Raw genomic sequence first — 24,218 nt, 5'->3', positions numbered from 1 at the left:
GAGGGCAGACGGGGTATCGGTTTAATGTCTCATCCGAAAGAGGTTAAACTGAGGCCCCGTCTGCCCTCTCAGGTGGACGTCAGAGTAGCACTCTCTCAGCACTGCCCCTCCGACAGTGCGGCACTCCCTCAGTACTGCTCCTCAGACAGTGCGGCGCTCCCTCAGTACTGCTCCTCAGACAGTGCGGCGCTCCCTCATAACTGCTCCTCAGACAGTGCGGCGCTCCCTCAGTACTGCTCCTCAGACAGTGCGGCGCTCCCTCAGTACCGCTCCTCAGACAGTGCGGCGCTCCCTCAGTACTGCTCCTCAGACAGTGCGGCGCTCCCTCAGTACCGCTCCTCAGACAGTGCGGCACTCCCTCAGTACTGCCCCTCCGACAGTGCGGCATTCCCTCAGTACTGCTCCTCAGACAGTGCGGCGCTCCCTCAGTACTGCTCCTCAGACAGTGCGGCGCTCCCTCAGTACTGCCCCTCCGACAGTGCGGCACTCCCTCAGTACTGCTCCTCGGACAGTGCGGCGCTCCCTCAGTACTGCCCCTCCGACAGTGCGGCACTCCCTCAGTACTGCTCCTCGGACAGTGCGGCGCTCCCTCAGTACTGCCCCTCCGACAGTGCGGCGCTCCCTCAGTACCGCCCCTCCGACAGTGCGGCACTCTCTCAGTACTGCTCTTCAGACAGTGCGGCGCTCCCTCAGTACCGCCCCTCCGACAGTGCGGCACTCCCTCAGTACTGCCCCTCCGACAGTGCGGCGCTCCCTCAGTACTGCTCCTCAGACAGTGCGGCGCTCCCTCAGTACTGCCCCTCCGACAGTGCGGCACTCCCTCAGTACTGCTCCTCAGACAGTGCAGCACTCCCTCAGTACTGCCCCTCTGACAGTGCAGCACTCCCTCAGTACTGCCCCTCCGACAGTGCGGCACTCCCTCAGTACTGCCCCTCCGACAGTGCGGCGCTCCCTCAGTACTGCTCCTCAGACAGTGCGGCGCTCCCTCAGTACTGCCCCTCCGACAGTGCGGCACTCCCTCAGTACTGCTCCTCAGACAGTGCAGCACTCCCTCAGTACTGCCCCTCTGACAGTGCGGCACTCCCTCAGTACTGCCCCCCCCGACAGTGAGGCGCTCCCTCAGTACTGCCCCTCCGACAGTGCGGCGCTCCCTCAGTACTGCCCCTCCGACAGTGCGGCACTCCCTCAGTACTGCCCCTCCGACAGTGCGGCGCTCCCTCAGTACTGACCCTCCGACAGTGCGGCACTCCCTCAGTACTGCTCCTCAGACAGTGCGGCGCTCCCTCAGTACTGCTCCTCAGACAGTGCGGCGCTCCCTCAGTACTGCTCCTCAGACAGTGCGGCGCTCCCTCAGTACCGCAACAGGAGTGTCAGCCTTGATGCAACCACACCCAGTGAATGAATAAAATGAAAAGATTGTGGCTCTAGTCGCTGGAGCTCGAAGCCATGACCTTCTGACTCAGAAGCGAGAGAGAGAGTTACCCACTGACCCACCGTGTGATTCACTGCTATGTAACCTGGTAATGTTTTGAAATGCCTGAGGTTGAGATAGCCGCGATATAATTCTTTCATTTGATTTCATACGTACACCTCGCAGAGGACGCTCTCCCAATGCCAGGAGCAGCCCCCCGCCCCCCCACCCCACCCCGTCCCGCTCAGTCTGACTAGGCTTGGGCTGTGGCTCAGTGGGCAGCTCTCTCGCCTCAGAGTCAGAAGGTAGTGAGTGCGAGTCCCACTCCAGGGACTTGAGCACATAATCCAGGCAGACACTCCAGTGCAGTTCTGAGGGAGCGCCGCACTGTCGGAGGGGCAGTACTGAGGGAGTGCTGCACTATCGGAGGGGCAGTACTGAGGGAATGCCGCACTGTCGGAGGGGCAGTACTGAGGGAGCGCCGCACTGTTGGAGGGGCAGTATTGAGGGAGTGCCGCAATGTCAGAGGGGCAGTACTGAGGGAGTGCCGCACTGTCGGAGGGTCAGTACTGAGGGAGCGCCTCACTGTCGGGGGGGCAGTACTGAGGGAGCGCCTCACTGTCGGGGGGGGCAGTACTGAGGGAGTGCCGCACTGTCGGAGGGGCAGTACTGAGGGAGTGCTGCACTGTCAGGGGGGCAGTACTGAGGGAGCGCCGCACTGTCGGAGAGGCAGTACTGAGGGAGCGCCGCACTGTCGAAGGGGCAGTACTGAGGGAGCGCCGCACTGTCGGAGGGGCAGTACTGAGGGAGCGCCGCACTGTCGGTGGGGCTGTACTGAGGGAGTGCCGCACTGTCGGAGGGTCAGTACTGAGGGAGCGCCGCACTGTCGGAGGGGCAGTACTGAGGGAGCGCCGCACTGTCAGAGGGGCAGTACTGAGGGAGTGCCGCACTGTCGGAGGGGCAGTACTGAGGGAGTGCCGCACTGTCGGAGGAGCAGTACTGAGGCAGCGCTGCACTGTCGGAGGGGCCGTCTTTCAGATGAGACATTAAACCGAGGCCCCGTCAGCTCTCTCAGGTGGACGTAAAAGATCCCATGGCACTATTTGCAAGAAGAGCGGGGGAGTTATCCCTGGTGTCTTGGGGCCAATATTTATCCCTCAATCAACATAATAAATAAACAAATTATCAGCTTGCTGTGCGTAAATTGGCTGCCGCGTTTCCCACATTACAACAGTGACTACACTCCAAAAGTACTTCATTGGTTGTAGAGTGCTTTGCAACGTCCGGTGGTGGTGAAAGACGCTATATAAATGCAAGTCTTTCTTTCTTGCACGGTCGGCGTGACTCTTACCTGCGTACGCGCTCAAGCACTTAGACAGGACGCTGAGGGGCAGCAGTGGGTCGATGAAGGTGAGCAGGCGGGACGGCGAGGCGGTGGCTTGGAGCAGGGTGGCGGGGTAGGCGGCCATGATCCCGTCGGGCAGTCGAACTCCGTAGGAGGCGGCCCGCATGGACACGGTGATGCACAGATTTCCTCCAGCACTGTCCCCGGCCAGGCAGATCCGTTCTGCTGTCGAACCTGAGAGGCGGGGGGGGAAAGTGGAGAATGTGGGTGAGAACATTCGGAAACAGCTGCGTGGGGGGCGGGGGGGGGGGGGGGTTAGGTACCAGGCTGTTACGAAGGCCCCCCGAGCCAAACTGCACCACCCAGCACCTGGTGTGGACCACTGACAACTCTTGTCCCCCAACACACTGCAAGACCAGCTCTCGAATGTGTCTGTAATGTATGCACCTGTGAGGATGCTCACAGCTTTGCAGAGCTGTTGACAGGAGGCTCAGGCTCGTGGGGCGATCCCGTCCGAACTGACCCCCGTCCGGACGGAATTCCTCATCGGCACCAAGCCCCGAAACCTCCCTCGGGAGCCGGCGCCTCACAACTTGAGCCTCCTCCGGGAAATTCCCTCCGTGCCTTTCAGTTCTGCGCGGAGGAGATTCCCGTACGGGCTGCTCTTGCACACTCTCCACCTTGCCATCCTCGTCTGCCGTCCGGACACGCCATGGTGCACCATTTTGCCGTCCGCAGGAGGCGGAGGTCCCCAATGGAGTGCTCTCTACATGGGAGTGCTCCCCTTATTTATTGTGGACTTGGCCTAGAGGGTGTTGCACGAGTAGTCCCGTGCAATTGGTTTTTACGTCGGTTCACGGACTAGAGGAGTCCCTGTTCCATGTGTATGTTGAATGTATGAGGTTGCAGCCCCTATTCCATTATTTAAAGGGGCTGCTCCTCAAATTCTAGTTGCACTTCAGTCCCATGCTCTTGATCTTTGGGCACCCTATGCGGAGGGGAGCGGGCAGGTCGCAAGGCCTCCTCATGGGACTGCTCCTAGGCCTGGCCAAGGTGGTCATTAACCGGTCCAGGCAGCGGGCGGTCGAGGGGGTCGTTCAGCCCGACTGCCTGCCTCTCTTCCGCAGTTACATCCGAGCCAGGGTGTCCCTGGAGATGGAGCACACGGTGTCCGCCGGTACGCTCGCAGCCTTCCGCGAGAGGTGGGCACCGGAGGGACTGGAGTGCATCATCACCCCCAGCAACCAAATTTTAATATGATCCATTTAACACTAAAAGTTTAATTTGTTTAATTTGTCCTTATTAGTACCTCTTTAATAAGGGGGCACATGATTAAATAGTTGTGGAGCTGTTGAGTTGGGAGTGGCTTAGCTAGTCACGTGATGTTCGCAAGACTCAATAAAACCCCAGCTTGTTGGGTTCGGGGGATCCACGATGAGGTATGCAGTTGTGAGCCTGGTGGATGAACTGGTAATGTGTCGTGTGATTGTTTAACCTTTGCTAACAAACCAACTAGTTATTAATAGCAATGTGCTGCTACGAATTCTTAAGCAAAGAACCCATGAAGCAAATACATTACAGTGTCTTTCTCCACCTCATCTTGAGGGGGAGAGGGAGGGGAAAGCAAGAGAGGACATAACACTGATAGAAAGAGACACAAAAGAGAGACAGAATTTCAGCACCATATCCGCCAGATTTTTCGGCGGTATTGATCGTTTTCGGTGTTAAACCACCCAGTGGGAAGTTCCCCAAAGTGTTCCACCGGCGGTTTCAAAATACTGCTAGGGAGTGGACCGCCGGCGTGCATTGCCGATAAAACCGTAACCGCCCGGGTTTGGTCAGAGCGGCGACCTCTTGGTGAGGAGCAACAAAACGCTCACGAGAAAGCACCGGGAGCTGGGTGGGAGGTCTGAAACCCTGCAAAAAAAGTCAAGTTCAAGTGTCTTTTATAATTCTTTTATCATTCTTTATAATTCTTTTATCATTCTTTTATCATTCTTTATAATTCTTTTATCATTCTTTATAATTCTTTTATCATTCTTTTATCATTCTTTATAATTCTTAGAAAATTATTTTGTCATTCTTTCTAATTGTTTTTATCATTCTTTATAATCCTTTTATAATTCTTTTATCATTCTTTATAATTCATTTATAATTCTTTATAATTCTTTTATCATTCTTGAAAATTCTTTTATAATTCTTTATAATTCTTTTATCATTCTTTTATCATTCTTTATAATTCTTTTATCATTCTTTATAATTCTTCTATCATTTTTTTATTACTATTTATAATTCTTTTATCATTCTTTACAATTCTTTATAATTCTTCGATCATTCTTTATAATTCTTTTATAATCTTTTATCATTCTTTTATTATTCTATATAATTCTTTTATCATTCATTATAATTGTTTTATAATTGTTTTATCATTTTTATAATTCTTTTATCATTCTATATCATTCTTTTATCAATCTTTCTAATACTTTTATCATTCTTTATAATTCTTTTATAATTCTTTTATCATTCTTTATAATTCTTTTATCATTCTTTTATCATTCTTTTATAATTCTTTTATCATTCTTTATAATTCTTTTATAATTCTTTTATCATTCTTTTATAATTCTTTTATCATTCTTTATAATTCTATATAATTTTTTTATCATTCTTTATAATTCTTTTATCATACTTTATAATTCTTTCATAATTCTTTTATCATTCTTTTACAATTCTTTTATCATTCTTTACAATTCTTTTATAATTCTTTATAATTCTTTTATCATTCTTTATAATCCTTTTATAATTCTTTTATAATTCTTTATAATTCTTTTATCATTCTTTAATCAATCTTTCTAATACTTTTATCATTCTTTATAATTCTTTTATCATTCTTTATAATTCTTTATAATTCATTTATCATTCTTTATAAGTCTTTTATAATTCTTTTATCCTTCTTTATAATCCTTTTATAATTCTTTTATCATTCTTTATAATTCTTTTATTAGTCTTTATAATTATTTTATAATTCTTTTATCATTCTTTATAATCCTTTTATAATTCTTTTATCATTCTTTATAATTCTTTTATAATTCTTTATAAATCTTTTATAATTCTTTTATCATTCTTTATAATCCTTTATAATACTTTTATCATTCTTTATAATTCTTTTATAATTCTTTTATCATTGTTTATAATTCATTTATAACGCTTTTATCATTATTTATAATTCTTTTATTATTCTTTTATAATTCTTTTATCATTCTTTATAATCCTTTTATAATTCTTTTCTCATTCTTTATAATTCTTTTATCATTCTTTATAATTCTTTTATCATTCTTAATAATTCTTTTATAATTCTTTTATCATTCTTTACAATTCCTTTATCATTCTTTATAATTCTTTTATCATTCTTTAATCATTCTTTTATAATTCTTTTATCATTCTTTATAAATCTTTTATAATTCTTTTATCATTCTTTATAATTCTTTTATCATTTTTTATCATTCTTTATAATTCTTTTATCATTCTTTTATCATTCTTTATAATTCTTTTATAATTCTTTTATCATTCTTTAAAATTCTTTGATAATTCTTTTATCATTCTTTACAATTCTTTTATCATTCTTTATAATTCTTTTATCATTCTCTAATCATTCTTTTATAATTCTTTTATCATTCTTTACAATTCTTTTATCATTCTTTATAATTCTTTTATCATTCTTTAATCAATCTTTCTAATACTTTTATCATTCTGTATAATTCTTTTATAATTCTTTTATCATTCTTTATAATTCATTTATCATTCTTATATATTTCTTTTATCATTCTTTATAATTCTTTATAATTCTTTTATAATTCTTTTATCAGTCTTTTATAATTCTTTATAAATCTTTACAATTATTTTATAATTCTTTTATAATTCTTTTATCATTCTTTATAATTCTTTATAATTCTTTTATCATTCTTTATAATTCTTTTATAATTCTTTACAATTATTTTATAATTCTTTTATCATTCGTTTATCATTCTTTTATAATTCTTTTATCATTCTTTATAATTCTTTTATCATTTTTTATCATTCTTTATAATTCTTTTATCATTCTTTATAATTCTTTTATCATTCTTTATAATTCTTTTATCATTCTTTTATCATTCTTTACAATTCTTTTATCATTCTTTATAATTCTTTTATCATTCTTTAATCATTCTTTTATAATTCTTTTATCATTCTTTATGAATCTTTTATAATTCTTTTATCATTCTTTATAATTCTTTTATCATTTTTTATCATTCTTTTATCATTTTTTATCATTCTTTATAATTCTTTTATCATTCTTTATAATTCTTTTATCATTCTTAATAATTCTTTTATAATTCTTTTATCATTCTTTACAATTCCTTTATCATTCTTTATAATTCTTTTATCATTCTTTAATCATTCTTTTATAATTCTTTTATCATTCTTTATAAATCTTTTATAATTCTTTTATCATTCTTTATAATTCTTTTATCATTTTTTATCATTCTTTATAATTCTTTTATCATTCTTTTATCATTCTTTATAATTCTTTTATAATTCTTTTATCATTCTCTAATCATTCTTTTATAATTCTTTTATCATTCTTTACAATTCTTTTATCATTCTTTATAATTCTTTTATCATTCTTTAATCATTCTTTATAATTCTTTTATCATTTTTTATCATTCTTTATAATTCTTTTATCATTTTTTATCATTCTTTACAATTCCTTTATCATTCTTTATCATTCTTTTATCATTCTTTATAAATCTTTTATAATTCTTTTATCATTCTTTATAATTCTTTTATCATTTTTTATCATTCTTTATAATTCTTTTATCATTCTTTTATCATTCTTTATAATTCTTTTATAATTCTTTTATCATTCTTTAAAATTCTTTGATAATTCTTTTATCATTCTTTACAATTCTTTTATCATTCTTTATAATTCTTTTATCATTCTCTAATCATTCTTTTATAATTCTTTTATCATTCTTTATAAATCTTTTATAATTCTTTTCTCATTATTTTATCATTCTTTATAATTCTTTTATAATTCTTTTATCATTCTTTATAATTATTTTAAAATGCTTTTATCATTCTTTATAATTCTTTTATCATTCTTATTTAATTCTTTTATCATTCTTTATAATTCTTTATAATTCTTTTATCATTCTTTATAATTCTTTTATCATTCTTTTATTATTCTTTATAATTCTTTATAATTTTTTATCATTCTTTATAATTCTTTTATCATACTTTATAATTCTTTCATAATTCTTTTATCATTCTTTGTAATTCTTTTATCATTCTTTATAATTCTCTTATTATTCTTTATAATTCTTTTATCATTTTTTATCATTCTTTATAATTCTTTTATCATTTTTTATCATTCTTTACAATTCCTTTATCATTCTTTATCATTCTTTTATCATTCTTTATAAATCTTTTATAATTCTTTTATCAATCTTTATAATTCTTTTATCATTTTTTATCATTCTTTATAATTCTTTTATCATTCTTTTATCATTCTTTATAATTCTTTTATAATTCTTTTATCATTCTTTAAAATTCTTTGATAATTCTTTTATCATTCTTTACAATTCTTTTATCATTCTTTATAATTCTTTTATCATTCTCTAATCATTCTTTTATAATTCTTTTATCATTCTTTATAAATCTTTTATAATTCTTTTCTCATTATTTTATCATTCTTTATAATTCTTTTATAATTCTTTTATCATTCTTTATAATTATTTTAAAATGCTTTTATCATTCTTTATAATTCTTTTATCATTCTTATTTAATTCTTTTATCATTCTTTATAATTCTTTATAATTCTTTTATCATTCTTTATAATTCTTTTATCATTCTTTTATTATTCTTTATAATTCTTTATAATTTTTTATCATTCTTTATAATTCTTTTATCATACTTTATAATTCTTTCATAATTCTTTTATCATTCTTTGTAATTCTTTTATCATTCTTTATAATTCTCTTATTATTCTTTATAATTATTTTATAATTCTTTTATCACTCTTTATAATTCTTTTATAATTCTTTTATCATTCTTTATAATTCTTTTATAATAATTATAATTATTTTATCATTCTTTAATCATTCTTTCTAATACTTTTATCATTCTTTATAATTCTTTTTTAATTCTATTATCATTCTTTATAATGCTTTATAATTCTTTATAAATCTTTTATAATTCTTTTATCATTCTTTATAATCCTTTATAATTCTTTCATCATTCTTTATAATTCTTTTATCATTCTTTATAATCCTTTTATAATTCTTTTATCATTCTTTATAATCCTTTTATAATTCTTTTATCATTCTTTAATCAATATTTCTAATACTTTTATCATTCTTTATAATTCTTTTATAATTCTTTTATCATTCTTTATTATCTTTTTATAATTTTTTTATCATTCTTTATAATTCCTTATAATTCTTTTATCATTCTTTAATCAATCTTTCTAATACTTTTATCATTCTGTATAATTCTTTTATAATTCTTTTATCAGTCTTTTATAATTCTTTTATCATTCTTTATAAATCTTTACAAATCTTTTATCATTCTTTATAATTCTTTTATAATTCTTTTATCATTCTTTATAATTCTTTATAATTCCTTTATCATTCTTTATAATTCTTTTATAATTCTTTATAATTATTTTATAATTCTTTTATAATTCTTTTATCATTCGTTTATCATTCTTTTATAATTGTTTTATCATTCTTTATAATTCTTTTATCATTTTTTATCATTCTTTATAATTCTTTTATAATTCTTTTTATCATTCTTTATAATTCTTTATAATTCTATTATCATTATTTTATCATTCTTTATAATTCTTTTATAATTCTTTTTATCATTCTTTATAATTCTTTTATCATTCTTTATAATCCTTTTATAATTCTTTTATCATTCTTTATAATTCTTTTATAATTCTTTATAATTCTATTATCATTATTTTATCATTCTTTATAATTCTTTTATAATTCTTTTATCATTCTTTATAATTCTTTTATCATTCTTTATAATCCTTTTATCATTCTTTAATCAATCTTTCTAATACTTTTATCATTCTTTAGAATTCTTTTATAATTCTTTTATCATTCTTTATAATCCTTTTATAATTCTTTTATAATTCTTTATAATTCTTTTATCATTCTTTAATCAATCTTTCTAATACTTTTATCATTCTGTATAATTCTTTTATAATTCTTTTATCATTCTTTATAATTCCTTTATCATTCTTTTATCTTTCTTTATAATTCTTTTATCATTCTTTTATCATTCTTTATAATGCTTTTACAATTATTTTATCATTCTTTATAATTCTTTATAATTCTTTAATCATTCTTTATAATTCTTTTATAATTCTTTACAATTATTTTATAATTCTTTTCTAATTCTTTTATCATTCGTTTATCATTCTTTTATAATTCTTTTATCATTCTTTATAATTCTTTTATGATTTTTTATCATTCTTTATAATTCTTTTATAATTCTTTTATCATTCTTTATAATTCTTTTATAATTCTTTTATCATTCTTTACAATTCTTTTATCATTCTTTATAATTCTTTTATCATTCTTTAATCATTCTTTTATAATTCTTTTATCATTCTTTATAAACCTTTTATAATTCTTTTATCATTCTTTATAATTCTTTTATCCTTTTTTATCATTCTTTATAATTCTTTTATCATTTTTTATCATTCTTTATAATTCTTTTATAATTCTTTTATCATTCTTTATAATTCTTTTATCATTCTTTATAATTCTTTTTAAATTCTTTTATCATTCTTTATAATTCTTTTATCATTCTTTATATTTCTTTTATCATTCTTTATAATTCTTTTATCATTTTTTATCATTCTTTATAATTCTTTTATAATTCTTTATAATTATTTTATAATTCTTTTATCATTCGTTTATCATTCTTTTATAATTCTTTTATCATTCTTTATAATTCTTTTATCATTTTTTATCATTCTTTATAATTCTTTTATAATTCTTTTATCATTCTTTATAATTCTTTTATCATTCTTTATAATCCTTTTATAATTCTTTTATCATTTTTTATAATTCTTTTATAATTCTTTATAATTCTTTTATAAATCTTTTATCATTCTTTATAATTCTTTTATCAATCTTTATAATTCTTTGATCATTCTTTTATCATTCTTTATAATTCTTTTATCATTCTTTATAATTCTTTTATAATTCTTTTATCATTCTTTATAAATCTATTATAATTCTTTTATCATTATTTTATCATTCTTTATAATTCTTTTATAATTCTTTGATCATTCTTTATAATTCTTTCGTAATTCTTTTATCATTCTTTGTAATTCTTTTATCATTCTTTTATCATTCTTTATAATTCTCTTATTATTCTTTATAATTCTTTTATAATTCTTTTATCATTCTTTATAATTCTTTTATAATTCTTTTATCATTCTTTATAATTCTTTTATCATTCTTTTATCATTCTTTATAATGCTTTTATAATTTTTTTTCATTCTTTGTAATTCCTTTATTATTCTTTATAATTCTTTTATCAATCTTTATAATTCTTTTATCATTCTTTTATCATTCTTTATAATTCGTTTTAATTATTTTATCATTCTTTATAATTCTTTTATCAATCTTTATAATTCTTTTATAATTCTTTTATCATTCTTTATAATTCTTTTATCGTTCTTTATAATTATTTTATCATTTTTTATAATTCTTTTATCAATCTTTATAATTCTTTTATCATTCTTTATCATTCTTTTATCATTCTTTATAATTATTTTATCATTTTTTATAATTCTTTTATCAATCTTTATAATTCTTTTATCATTCTTTTATCATTCTTTATAATACTTTTATCAATCTTTGTAATTCTTTATAATTATTTTATCATTCTTTATAATTCTTTTATCAATCTTTATAATTCTTTTATAATTCTTTTATCATTCTTTATAATTCTTTTATCATTCTTTATAATTCTTTATAATTATTTTATCATTCTTTATAATTCTTTTATCAATCTTTATAATTCTTTTATAATTCTTTTATCATTCTTTATAATTCTTTTATCATTCTTTATAATTATTTTATCATTTTTTATAATTCTTTTATCAATCTTTATAATTCTTTTATCATTCTTTACAATTCTTTTATCATTCTTTATAATTCTTTTATCATTCTCTAATCATTCTTTTATAATTCTTTTATCATTCTTTATAAATCTATTATAATTCTTTTATCATTCTTTATAATTCTTTTATAATTCTTTGATCATTCTTTATAATTCTTTCATAATTCTTTTATCAATCTTTGTAATTCTTTTATCATTCTTTTATCATTCTTTATAATTCTCTTATTATTCTTTATAATTATTTTATAATTCTTTTATCATTCTTTATAATTCTTTTATAATTCTTTTATCATTCTTTATAATGCTTTTATAATTTTTTTTCATTCTTTGTATGTAATTCTTTTATCATTCATTATTATTCTTTTATCATTCTTTATAATTCTTTTATCAATCTTTATAATTCTTTTATCATTCTTTTATCATTCTTTATAATTCTTTATAATTATTTTATCATTCTTTATAATTCTTTTATCAATCTTTATCATTCTTTTATAATTCTTTTATCATTCTTTATAATTCTTTTATCATTCTTTATAATTATTTTATCATTTTTTATAATTCTTTTATCAATCTTTATAATTCTTTTATCATTCTTTATCATTCTTTTATCATTCTTTATAATTCTTTTATCATTCTTTGTAATTCTTTTATCATTCTTTTATCATTCTTTATAATTCTCTTATTATTCTTTATAATTCATTTATAATTCTTTTATCATTCTTTATAATTCTTTTATAATTCTTTTATCATTCTTTATAATTCTTTTATTATTCTTTTATCATTCTTTATAATGCTTTTATAATTTTTTTTCATTCTTTGTAATTCTTTTATCATTCATTATTATTCTTTTATCATTCTTTATAATTCTTTTATCAATCTTTATAATTCTTTTATCATTCTTTTATCATTCTTTATAATTCTTTATAATTATTTTATCATTCTTTATAATTCTTTTATCAATCTTTATAATTCTTTTATCATTCTTTATAATCCTTTTATAATTCTTTTATCATTCTTTATAATTCTTTATAATTATTTTATCATTCTTTATAATTCTTTTATCATTCTTTATAATTCTTTTATCATTCTTTATAATCCTTTTATAATTCTTTTATCATTCTTTATAATTCTTTTATAATTCTTTATAATTCTTTTATCATTCTTTAATCAATCTTTCTAATACTTTTATCATTCTGTATAATTCTTTTATAATTCTTTTATCATTCTTTACAATTCATTTATCATTCTTATATATTTCTTTTATCATTCTTTATAATTCTTTATAATTCTTTTATAATTCTTTTATCAGTCTTTTATAATTCTTTATAAATCTTTATAAATCTTTTATCATTCTTTATAATTCTTTTATAATTCTTTTATCATTCTTTATAATTCTTTTATTATTTTTGATCATTCTTTATAATTCTTTTATCATTCTTTTATCATTCTTTATAATTCTTTTATCATTCTTTATAATTGTTTTATAATTCTTTTATCATTCTTTTATCATTCTTTATAATTCTTTTATCATTCTTTATAATTCTTTTATAATTCTTTACAATTATTTTATAATTCTTTTATAATTCTTTTATCATTCGTTTATCATTCTTTTATAATTTTTTTATCATTCTTTATAATTCTTTTATCATTTTTGATCATTCTTTATAATTCTTTTATAATTCTTTTATCATTCTTTATAATTCTTTTATCATTCTTTATAATTCTTTTATCATTCTTTCATAATTCTTTTATCAATCTTTATAAATCTTTTATAATTCTTTTATCATTCTTTATAATTCTTTCATCATTTTTTATCATTCTTTATAATTCTTTTATCATTTTTTGTCATTCTTTATAATTCTTTTATCATTCTTTATAATTCTTTTATCATTCTTAATAATTCTTTTATAATTCTTTTATCATTCTTTACAATTCCTTTATCATTCTTTATAATTCTTTTATCATTCTTTAATTATTCTTTTATCATTCTTTTATCATTCTTTATAAATCTTTTATAATTCTTTTATCATTCTTTATAATTCTTTTATCATTTTTTATCATTCTTTATAATTATTTTATCATTCTTTATAATTCTTTTATCATTCTTTTATTATTCTTTATAATTCTTTATAATTTTTTATCATTCTTTATAATTCTTTTATCATACTTTATAATTCTTTCATAATTCTTTTATCATTCTTTGTAATTCTTTTATCATTCTTTATAATTCTCTTATTATTCTTTATAATTCTTTTATAATTCTTTTATCATTCTTTATACTTCTTTTATAATTCTTTTATCATTCTTTCTAATTCTTTTATAATTATTTATAATTCTTTTATCATTCTTTAATCATTCTTTCTAATACTTTTATCATTCTTTATAATTCTTTTTTAATTCTTTTATCATTCTTTATAATTCTTTTATTATTCTTTATAATTCTTTTATAATTCTTTTATCATTCTTTATAATCCTTTATAATTCTTTTATCATTCTTTATAATTCTTTTATAATTCTTTTATCATTCTTTAATCAATCTTTCTAATACTTTTATCATTCTTTATAATTCTTTTATAATTCTTTTATCATTCTTTATAATCCTTTTATAATTCTTTTATCATTCTTTATAATTCTTTTATCACTCTTTATAATTCTTTTATCATTCTTTATAATCCTTTTATAATTCTTTTATCATTCTTTATTATTCTTTTATCATTCTTTTATCATTCTTTATAAATCTTTTATAATTCTTTTATCATTCTTTATAATTCTTTTATCATTTTTTATCATTCTTTATAATTCTTTTATCATTCTTTTATCATTCTTTATAATTCTTTTATAATTCTTTTATCATTCTTTAAAATTCTTTGATAATTCTTTTATCATTCTTTACAATTCTTTTATCATTCTTTACAATTCTTTTATCATTCTTTATAATTCTTTTATCATTCTTTTATAATTCTTTTATCATTCTTTATAATCCTTTTATAATTCTTTTATCATTCTTTATAATTCCTTATAATTATTTTATCAATCTTTAATCAATCTCTCTACTACTTTTATCATTCTGTATGATTCTTTTATAATTCTTTTATCAGTCTTTTATAATTCTTTTATCATTCTTTATAAATCTTTATAAATCTTTTATCATTCTTTATAATTCTTTATAATTCTTTTATCATTCTTTATAATTCTTTTATCATTCTTTTATCATTCTTTACAATTCTTTTATCATTCTTTATAATTCTTTTATCATTCTTTAATCATTCTTTTATAATTCTTTTATCATTCTTTATAAATCTTTTATAATTCTTTTATCATTTTTTATAATTCTTTTATCATTTTTTATCATTCTTTATAATTCTTTTATCATTTTTTATCATTCTTTATAATTCTTTTATCATTCTTTATAATTCTTTTATCATTCTTTATAATCCTTTTATAATTCTTTTATCATTCTTTATAATTCTTTTATAATTCTTTATATTTCTTTTATAATTCTTTTATCATTCTTTACAATTCTTTTATCATTCTTTATTATTCTTTTATCATTCTTTTATCATTCTTTATAATTCTTTATAATTCTTTTATCATTCTTTATAATTCTTTTATCATTCTTTTATTATTCTTTATAATTCTTTGTAATTTTTTATCATTCTTTATAATTCTTTTATCATACTTTATAATTCTTTCATAATTCTTTTATCATTCTTTGTAATTCTTTTATCATTCTTTATAATTCTCTTATTATTCTTTATAATTCTTTTATAATTCTTTTATAATTCGTTATACTTCTTTTATAATTCTTTTATCATTCTTTATAATTCTTTAATCATTCTTTTATAATTCTTTTATCATTCTTTATAAATCTTTCTAATACTTTTATCATTCTTTATAATTCTTTATAATTTTTTATCATTCTTTATAATTCTTTTATCATACTTTATAATTCTTTCATAATTCTTTTTATCATTCTTTTATCATTCTTTATAATCCTTTTATAATTCTTTTATAATTCTTTATAATTCTTTTATAATTCTTTAATCAATCTTTCTAGTACTTTTATCATTCTTTATAATTCTTTTATTATTCTTTATAATTCTTTTATAATTCTTTTATTATTCTTTATAATTCTTTTATAATGCTTTTATCATTCTTTACAATTCTTTATAATTCTTTATAAATCTTTTATAATTCTTTTATCATACTTTATAATCCTTTATAATTCTTTTATCATTCTTTATAATTCTTTTATAATTCTTTTATTATTCTTTATAATTCTTTTATAATGCTTTTATCATTCTTTACAATTCTTTATAATCCTTTATAATTCTTTTATCATTCTTTATAATTCTTTTATAATTCTTTTATCATTGTTTATAATTCATTTATAATGCTTTTATCATTCTTTATAATTCTTTTATTATTCTTTAATAATTCTTTTATCATTCTTTACAATCCTTTTATAATTCTTTTATCATTCTTTATAATTCTTTTATCATTCTTTATAATTCTTTTATCATTCTTTATAATCCTTTTATCATTCTTTAATCAATCTTTCTAATACTTTTATCATTCTTTATAATTCTTTTGTAATTCTTTTATCATTCTTTATAATCCTTTTATAATTCTTTTCTCATTCTTTATAATTCTTTTATAATTCTTTATAATTATTTTATCATTCTTTAATCAATCTTTCTAATACTTTTATCATTCTGTATAATTCTTTTATCATTCTTTATAATTCATTTATCATTCTTATATATTTCTTTTATCATTCTTTATAATTCTTTATAATTATTTTATAATTCTTTTATCAGTCTTTTATCATTCTTTATAATTCTTTTATTATTCTTTTATAAATCTTTTATCATTCTTTATAATTCTTTTATAATTCTTTTATCATTCTTTATAATTCTTTTATCATTTTTGATCATTCTTTATAATTCTTTTATCATTCTTTATAATTCTTTTATCATTCTTTATAATTGTTTTATAATTCTTTTATCATTCTTTATAATTCTTTTATCATTCTTTATAATTATTTTATCATTTTTTATAATTCTTTTATCATTCTTTATAATTCATTTATCATTCTTATATATTTCTTTTATCATTCTTTATAATTCTTTATAATTCTTTTATCAGTCTTTTATAATTCTTTATAAATCTTTATAAATCTTTTATCATTCTTTATAATTCTTTTATAATTCTTTTATCATTCTTTATAATTCTTTTATCATTCTTTATAATTGTTTTATAATTCTTTTATCATTCTTTACAATTATTTTATAATTCTTTTATCATTCTTTTATCATTCTTTATAATTCTTTATAATTCTTTTATCATTCTTTATAATTCTTTTATAATTCTTTACAATTATTTTATAATTCTTTTATAATTCTTTTATCATTCGTTTATCATTCTTTTTAAATTCTTTTATCATTCTTTATAATACTTTTATCATTTTTGATCATTCTTTATAATTCTTTTATAATTCTTTATAAATCTTTTATCATTCTTTATAATTCTTTATAATTCTTTTATCATTCTTTATAATTCTTTTATCATTCTTTTATCATTCTTTACAATTCTTTTATCATTCTTTATAATTCTTTTATCATTCTTTAATCATTCTTTTATAATTCTTTTATCATTCTTTATAAATCTTTTATCATTCTTTATAATCCTTTTATAATTCTTTATAATCCTTTTATAATTCTTTTATCATTCTTTATAATTCTTTTATAATTCTTTATATTTCTTTTATAATTCTTTTATCATTCTTTATAATTCTTTTATAATTCTTTTATCATTCTTTACAATTCTTTTATCATTCTTTATTATTCTTTTATCATTCTTTTATCATTCTTTATAATTCTTTATAATTCTTTTATCATTCTTTATAATTCTTTTATCATTCTTTTATTATTCTTTATAATTCTTTATAATTCTTTTATCATTCTTTATAATTCTTTTATCATTCTTTATAATTGTTTTATAATTCTTTTATCATTCTTTAAAATTATTTTATAATTCTTTTATCATTCTTTTATCATTCTTTATAATTCTTTATAATTCTTTTATCATTCTTTATAATTCTTTTATAATTCTTTACAATTATTTTATAATTCTTTTATAATTCTTTTATCATTCGTTTATCATTCTTTTATAATTCTTTTATCATTCTTTATAATACTTTTATCATTTTTGATCATTCTTTATAATTCTTTTATAATTCTTTATAAATCTTTTATCATTCTTTATAATTCTTTATAATTCTTTTATCATTCTTTATAATTCTTTTATCATTCTTTTATCATTCTTTACAATTCTTTTATCATTCTTTATAATTCTTTTATCATTCTTTAATCATTCTTTTATCATTCTTTTATCATTCTTTATAATTCTTTTATCATTCTTTATAATTCTTTTATCATTCTTTATAATCCTTTTATAATTCTTTTATCATTCTTTATAATTCTTTTATAATTCTTTATATTTCTTTTATAATTCTTTTATCATTCTTTATAATTCTTTTATAATTCTTTTATCATTCTTTACAATTCTTTTATCATTCTTTATTATTCTTTTATCATTCTTTTATCATTCTTTATAATTCTTTATAATTCTTTTATCATTCTTTATAATTCTTTTATCATTCTTTTATTATTCTTTATAATTCTTTGTAATTTTTTATCATTCTTTATAATTCTTTTATCATACTTTATAATTCTTTCATAATTCTTTTATCATTCTTTGTAATTCTTTTATCATTCTTTATAATTCTCTTATTATTCTTTATAATTCTTTTATAATTCTTTTATAATTCGTTATACTTCTTTTATAATTCTTTTATCATTCTTTATAATTCTTTAATCATTCTTTTATAATTCTTTTATCATTCTTTATAAATCTTTCTAATACTTTTATCATTCTTTATAATTCTTTATAATTTTTTATCATTCTTTATAATTCTTTTATCATACTTTATAATTCTTTCATAATTCTTTTTATCATTCTTTTATCATTCTTTATAATCCTTTTATAATTCTTTTATAATTCTTTATAATTCTTTTATAATTCTTTAATCAATCTTTCTAGTACTTTTATCATTCTTTATAATTCTTTTATTATTCTTTATAATTCTTTTATAATTCTTTTATTATTCTTTATAATTCTTTTATAATGCTTTTATCATTCTTTACAATTCTTTATAATTCTTTATAAATCTTTTATAATTCTTTTATCATACTTTATAATCCTTTATAATTCTTTTATCATTCTTTATAATTCTTTTATAATTCTTTTATTATTCTTTATAATTCTTTTATAATGCTTTTATCATTCTTTACAATTCTTTATAATCCTTTATAATTCTTTTATCATTCTTTATAATTCTTTTATAATTCTTTTATCATTCTTTATAATTCTTTATAATTATTTTATAATTCTTTTATCAGTCTTTTATCATTCTTTATAATTCTTTTATTATTCTTTTATAAATCTTTTATCATTCTTTATAATTCTTTTATAATTCTTTTATCATTCTTTATAATTCTTTTATCATTTTTGATCATTCTTTATAATTCTTTTATCATTCTTTATAATTCTTTTATCATTCTTTATAATTGTTTTATAATTCTTTTATCATTCTTTATAATTCTTTTATCATTCTTTATAATTATTTTATCATTTTTTATAATTCTTTTATCATTCTTTATAATTCATTTATCATTCTTATATATTTCTTTTATCATTCTTTATAATTCTTTATAATTCTTTTATCAGTCTTTTATAATTCTTTATAAATCTTTATAAATCTTTTATCATTCTTTATAATTCTTTTATAATTCTTTTATCATTCTTTATAATTCTTTTATCATTCTTTATAATTGTTTTATAATTCTTTTATCATTCTTTACAATTATTTTATAATTCTTTTATCATTCTTTTATCATTCTTTATAATTCTTTATAATTCTTTTATCATTCTTTATAATTCTTTTATAATTCTTTACAATTATTTTATAATTCTTTTATAATTCTTTTATCATTCGTTTATCATTCTTTTATAATTCTTTTATCATTCTTTATAATACTTTTATCATTTTTGATCATTCTTTATAATTCTTTTATAATTCTTTATAAATCTTTTATCATTCTTTATAATTCTTTATAATTCTTTTATCATTCTTTATAATTCTTTTATCATTCTTTTATCATTCTTTACAATTCTTTTATCATTCTTTATAATTCTTTTATCATTCTTTAATCATTCTTTTATAATTCTTTTATCATTCTTTATAAATCTTTTATCATTCTTTATAATCCTTTTATAATTCTTTATAATCCTTTTATAATTCTTTTATCATTCTTTATAATTCTTTTATAATTCTTTATATTTCTTTTATAATTCTTTTATCATTCTTTATAATTCTTTTATAATTCTTTTATCATTCTTTACAATTCTTTTATCATTCTTTATTATTCTTTTATCATTCTTTTATCATTCTTTATAATTCTTTATAATTCTTTTATCATTCTTTATAATTCTTTTATCATTCTTTTATTATTCTTTATAATTCTTTATAATTCTTTTATCATTCTTTATAATTCTTTTATCATTCTTTATAATTGTTTTATAATTCTTTTATCATTCTTTAAAATTATTTTATAATTCTTTTATCATTCTTTTATCATTCTTTATAATTCTTTATAATTCTTTTATCATTCTTTATAATTCTTTTATAATTCTTTACAATTATTTTATAATTCTTTTATAATTCTTTTATCATTCGTTTATCATTCTTTTATAATTCTTTTATCATTCTTTATAATACTTTTATCATTTTTGATCATTCTTTATAATTCTTTTATAATTCTTTATAAATCTTTTATCATTCTTTATAATTCTTTATAATTCTTTTATCATTCTTTATAATTCTTTTATCATTCTTTTATCATTCTTTACAATTCTTTTATCATTCTTTATAATTCTTTTATCATTCTTTAATCATTCTTTTATCATTCTTTTATCATTCTTTATAATTCTTTTATCATTCTTTATAATTCTTTTATCATTCTTTATAATCCTTTTATAATTCTTTTATCATTCTTTATAATTCTTTTATAATTCTTTATATTTCTTTTATAATTCTTTTATCATTCTTTATAATTCTTTTATAATTCTTTTATCATTCTTTACAATTCTTTTATCATTCTTTATTATTCTTTTATCATTCTTTTATCATTCTTTATAATTCTTTATAATTCTTTTATCATTCTTTATAATTCTTTTATCATTCTTTTATTATTCTTTATAATTCTTTGTAATTTTTTATCATTCTTTATAATTCTTTTATCATACTTTATAATTCTTTCATAATTCTTTTATCATTCTTTGTAATTCTTTTATCATTCTTTATAATTCTCTTATTATTCTTTATAATTCTTTTATAATTCTTTTATAATTCGTTATACTTCTTTTATAATTCTTTTATCATTCTTTATAATTCTTTAATCATTCTTTTATAATTCTTTTATCATTCTTTATAAATCTTTCTAATACTTTTATCATTCTTTATAATTCTTTATAATTTTTTATCATTCTTTATAATTCTTTTATCATACTTTATAATTCTTTCATAATTCTTTTTATCATTCTTTTATCATTCTTTATAATCCTTTTATAATTCTTTTATAATTCTTTATAATTCTTTTATAATTCTTTAATCAATCTTTCTAGTACTTTTATCATTCTTTATAATTCTTTTATTATTCTTTATAATTCTTTTATAATTCTTTTATTATTCTTTATAATTCTTTTATAATGCTTTTATCATTCTTTACAATTCTTTATAATTCTTTATAAATCTTTTATAATTCTTTTATCATACTTTATAATCCTTTATAATTCTTTTATCATTCTTTATAATTCTTTTATAATTCTTTTATTATTCTTTATAATTCTTTTATAATGCTTTTATCATTCTTTACAATTCTTTATAATCCTTTATAATTCTTTTATCATTCTTTATAATTCTTTTATAATTCTTTTATCATTGTTTATAATTCATTTATAATGCTTTTATCATTCTTTATAATTCTTTTATTATTCTTTAATAATTCTTTTATCATTCTTTACAATCCTTTTATAATTCTTTTATCATTCTTTATAATTCTTTTATCATTCTTTATAATTCTTTTATCATTCTTTATAATCCTTTTATCATTCTTTAATCAATCTTTCTAATACTTTTATCATTCTTTATAATTCTTTTGTAATTCTTTTATCATTCTTTATAATCCTTTTATAATTCTTTTCTCATTCTTTATAATTCTTTTATAATTCTTTATAATTCTTTTATCATTCTTTAATCAATCTTTCTAATACTTTTATCATTCTGTATAATTCTTTTATCATTCTTTATAATTCATTTATCATTCTTATATATTTCTTTTATCATTCTTTATAATTCTTTATAATTATTTTATAATTCTTTTATCAGTCTTTTATCATTCTTTATAATTCTTTTATTATTCTTTTATAAATCTTTTATCATTCTTTATAATTCTTTTATAATTCTTTTATCATTCTTTATAATTCTTTTATCATTTTTGATCATTCTTTATAATTCTTTTATCATTCTTTATAATTCTTTTATCATTCTTTATAATTGTTTTATAATTCTTTTATCATTCTTTATAATTCTTTTATCATTCTTTATAATTATTTTATCATTTTTTATAATTCTTTTATCATTCTTTATAATTCATTTATCATTCTTATATATTTCTTTTATCATTCTTTATAATTCTTTATAATTCTTTTATCAGTCTTTTATAATTCTTTATAAATCTTTATAAATCTTTTATCATTCTTTATAATTCTTTTATAATTCTTTTATCATTCTTTATAATACTTTTATCATTTTTGATCATTCTTTATAATTCTTTTATCATTCTTTATAATTCTTTTATCATTCTTTATAATTGTTTTATAATTCTTTTATCATTCTTTACAATTATTTTATAATTCTTTTATCATTCTTTTATCATTCTTTATAATTCTTTATAATTCTTTTATCATTCTTTATAATTCTTTTATAATTCTTTACAATTATTTTATAATTCTTTTATAATTCTTTTATCATTCGTTTATCATTCTTTTATAATTCTTTTATCATTCTTTATAATACTTTTATCATTTTTGATCATTCTTTATAATTCTTTTATAATTCTTTATAAATCTTTTATCATTCTTTATAATTCTTTATAATTCTTTTATCATTCTTTATAATTCTTTTATCATTCTTTTATCATTCTTTACAATTCTTTTATCATTCTTTATAATTCTTTTATCATTCTTTAATCATTCTTTTATAATTCTTTTATAATTCTTTTATCATTCTTTACAATTCTTTTATCATTCTTTATTATTCTTTTATCATTCTTTTATCATTCTTTATAATTCTTTATAATTCTTTTATCATTCTTTATAATTCTTTTATCATTCTTTTATTATTCTTTATAATTCTTTGTAATTTTTTATCATTCTTTATAATTCTTTTATCATACTTTATAATTCTTTCATAATTCTTTTATCATTCTTTGTAATTCTTTTATCATTCTTTATAATTCTCTTATTATTCTTTATAATTCTTTTATAATTCTTTTATAATTCGTTATACTTCTTTTATAATTCTTTTATCATTCTTTATAATTCTTTAATCATTCTTTTATAATTCTTTTATCATTCTTTATAAATCTTTCTAATACTTTTATCATTCTTTATAATTCTTTATAATTTTTTATCATTCTTTATAATTCTTTTATCATACTTTATAATTCTTTCATAATTCTTTTTATCATTCTTTTATCATTCTTTATAATCCTTTTATAATTCTTTTATAATTCTTTATAATTCTTTTATAATTCTTTAATCAATCTTTCTAGTACTTTTATCATTCTTTATAATTCTTTTATTATTCTTTATAATTCTTTTATAATTCTTTTATTATTCTTTATAATTCTTTTATAATGCTTTTATCATTCTTTACAATTCTTTATAATTCTTTATAAATCTTTTATAATTCTTTTATCATACTTTATAATCCTTTATAATTCTTTTATCATTCTTTATAATTCTTTTATAATTCTTTTATTATTCTTTATAATTCTTTTATAATGCTTTTATCATTCTTTACAATTCTTTATAATCCTTTATAATTCTTTTATCATTCTTTATAATTCTTTTATAATTCTTTTATCATTGTTT

At 22.9% G+C, this 24,218-nt stretch overlaps 1 protein-coding gene across 1 annotated transcript in view; it reads right to left on the bottom strand.

Annotated features, from left to right (window-relative positions):
* lipeb (lipase, hormone-sensitive b) overlaps positions 1-24,218 on the bottom strand; it is a 170,495-nt gene that overhangs the window by 7,282 nt on the left and 138,995 nt on the right. Inside the window, exon 9 of the mRNA XM_070869259.1 lies at positions 2,763-2,990. Coding sequence (XP_070725360.1) covers positions 2,763-2,990 — 228 coding nt within the window. The remainder of the gene's footprint in view (positions 1-2,762; positions 2,991-24,218) is intronic.

Source organism: Pristiophorus japonicus, chromosome X (genome assembly GCF_044704955.1).
Source record: "Pristiophorus japonicus isolate sPriJap1 chromosome X, sPriJap1.hap1, whole genome shotgun sequence".
NCBI lineage: Eukaryota > Metazoa > Chordata > Chondrichthyes > Pristiophoridae > Pristiophorus > Pristiophorus japonicus.
This window is presented reverse-complemented; position numbering and strand designations above follow the sequence as displayed.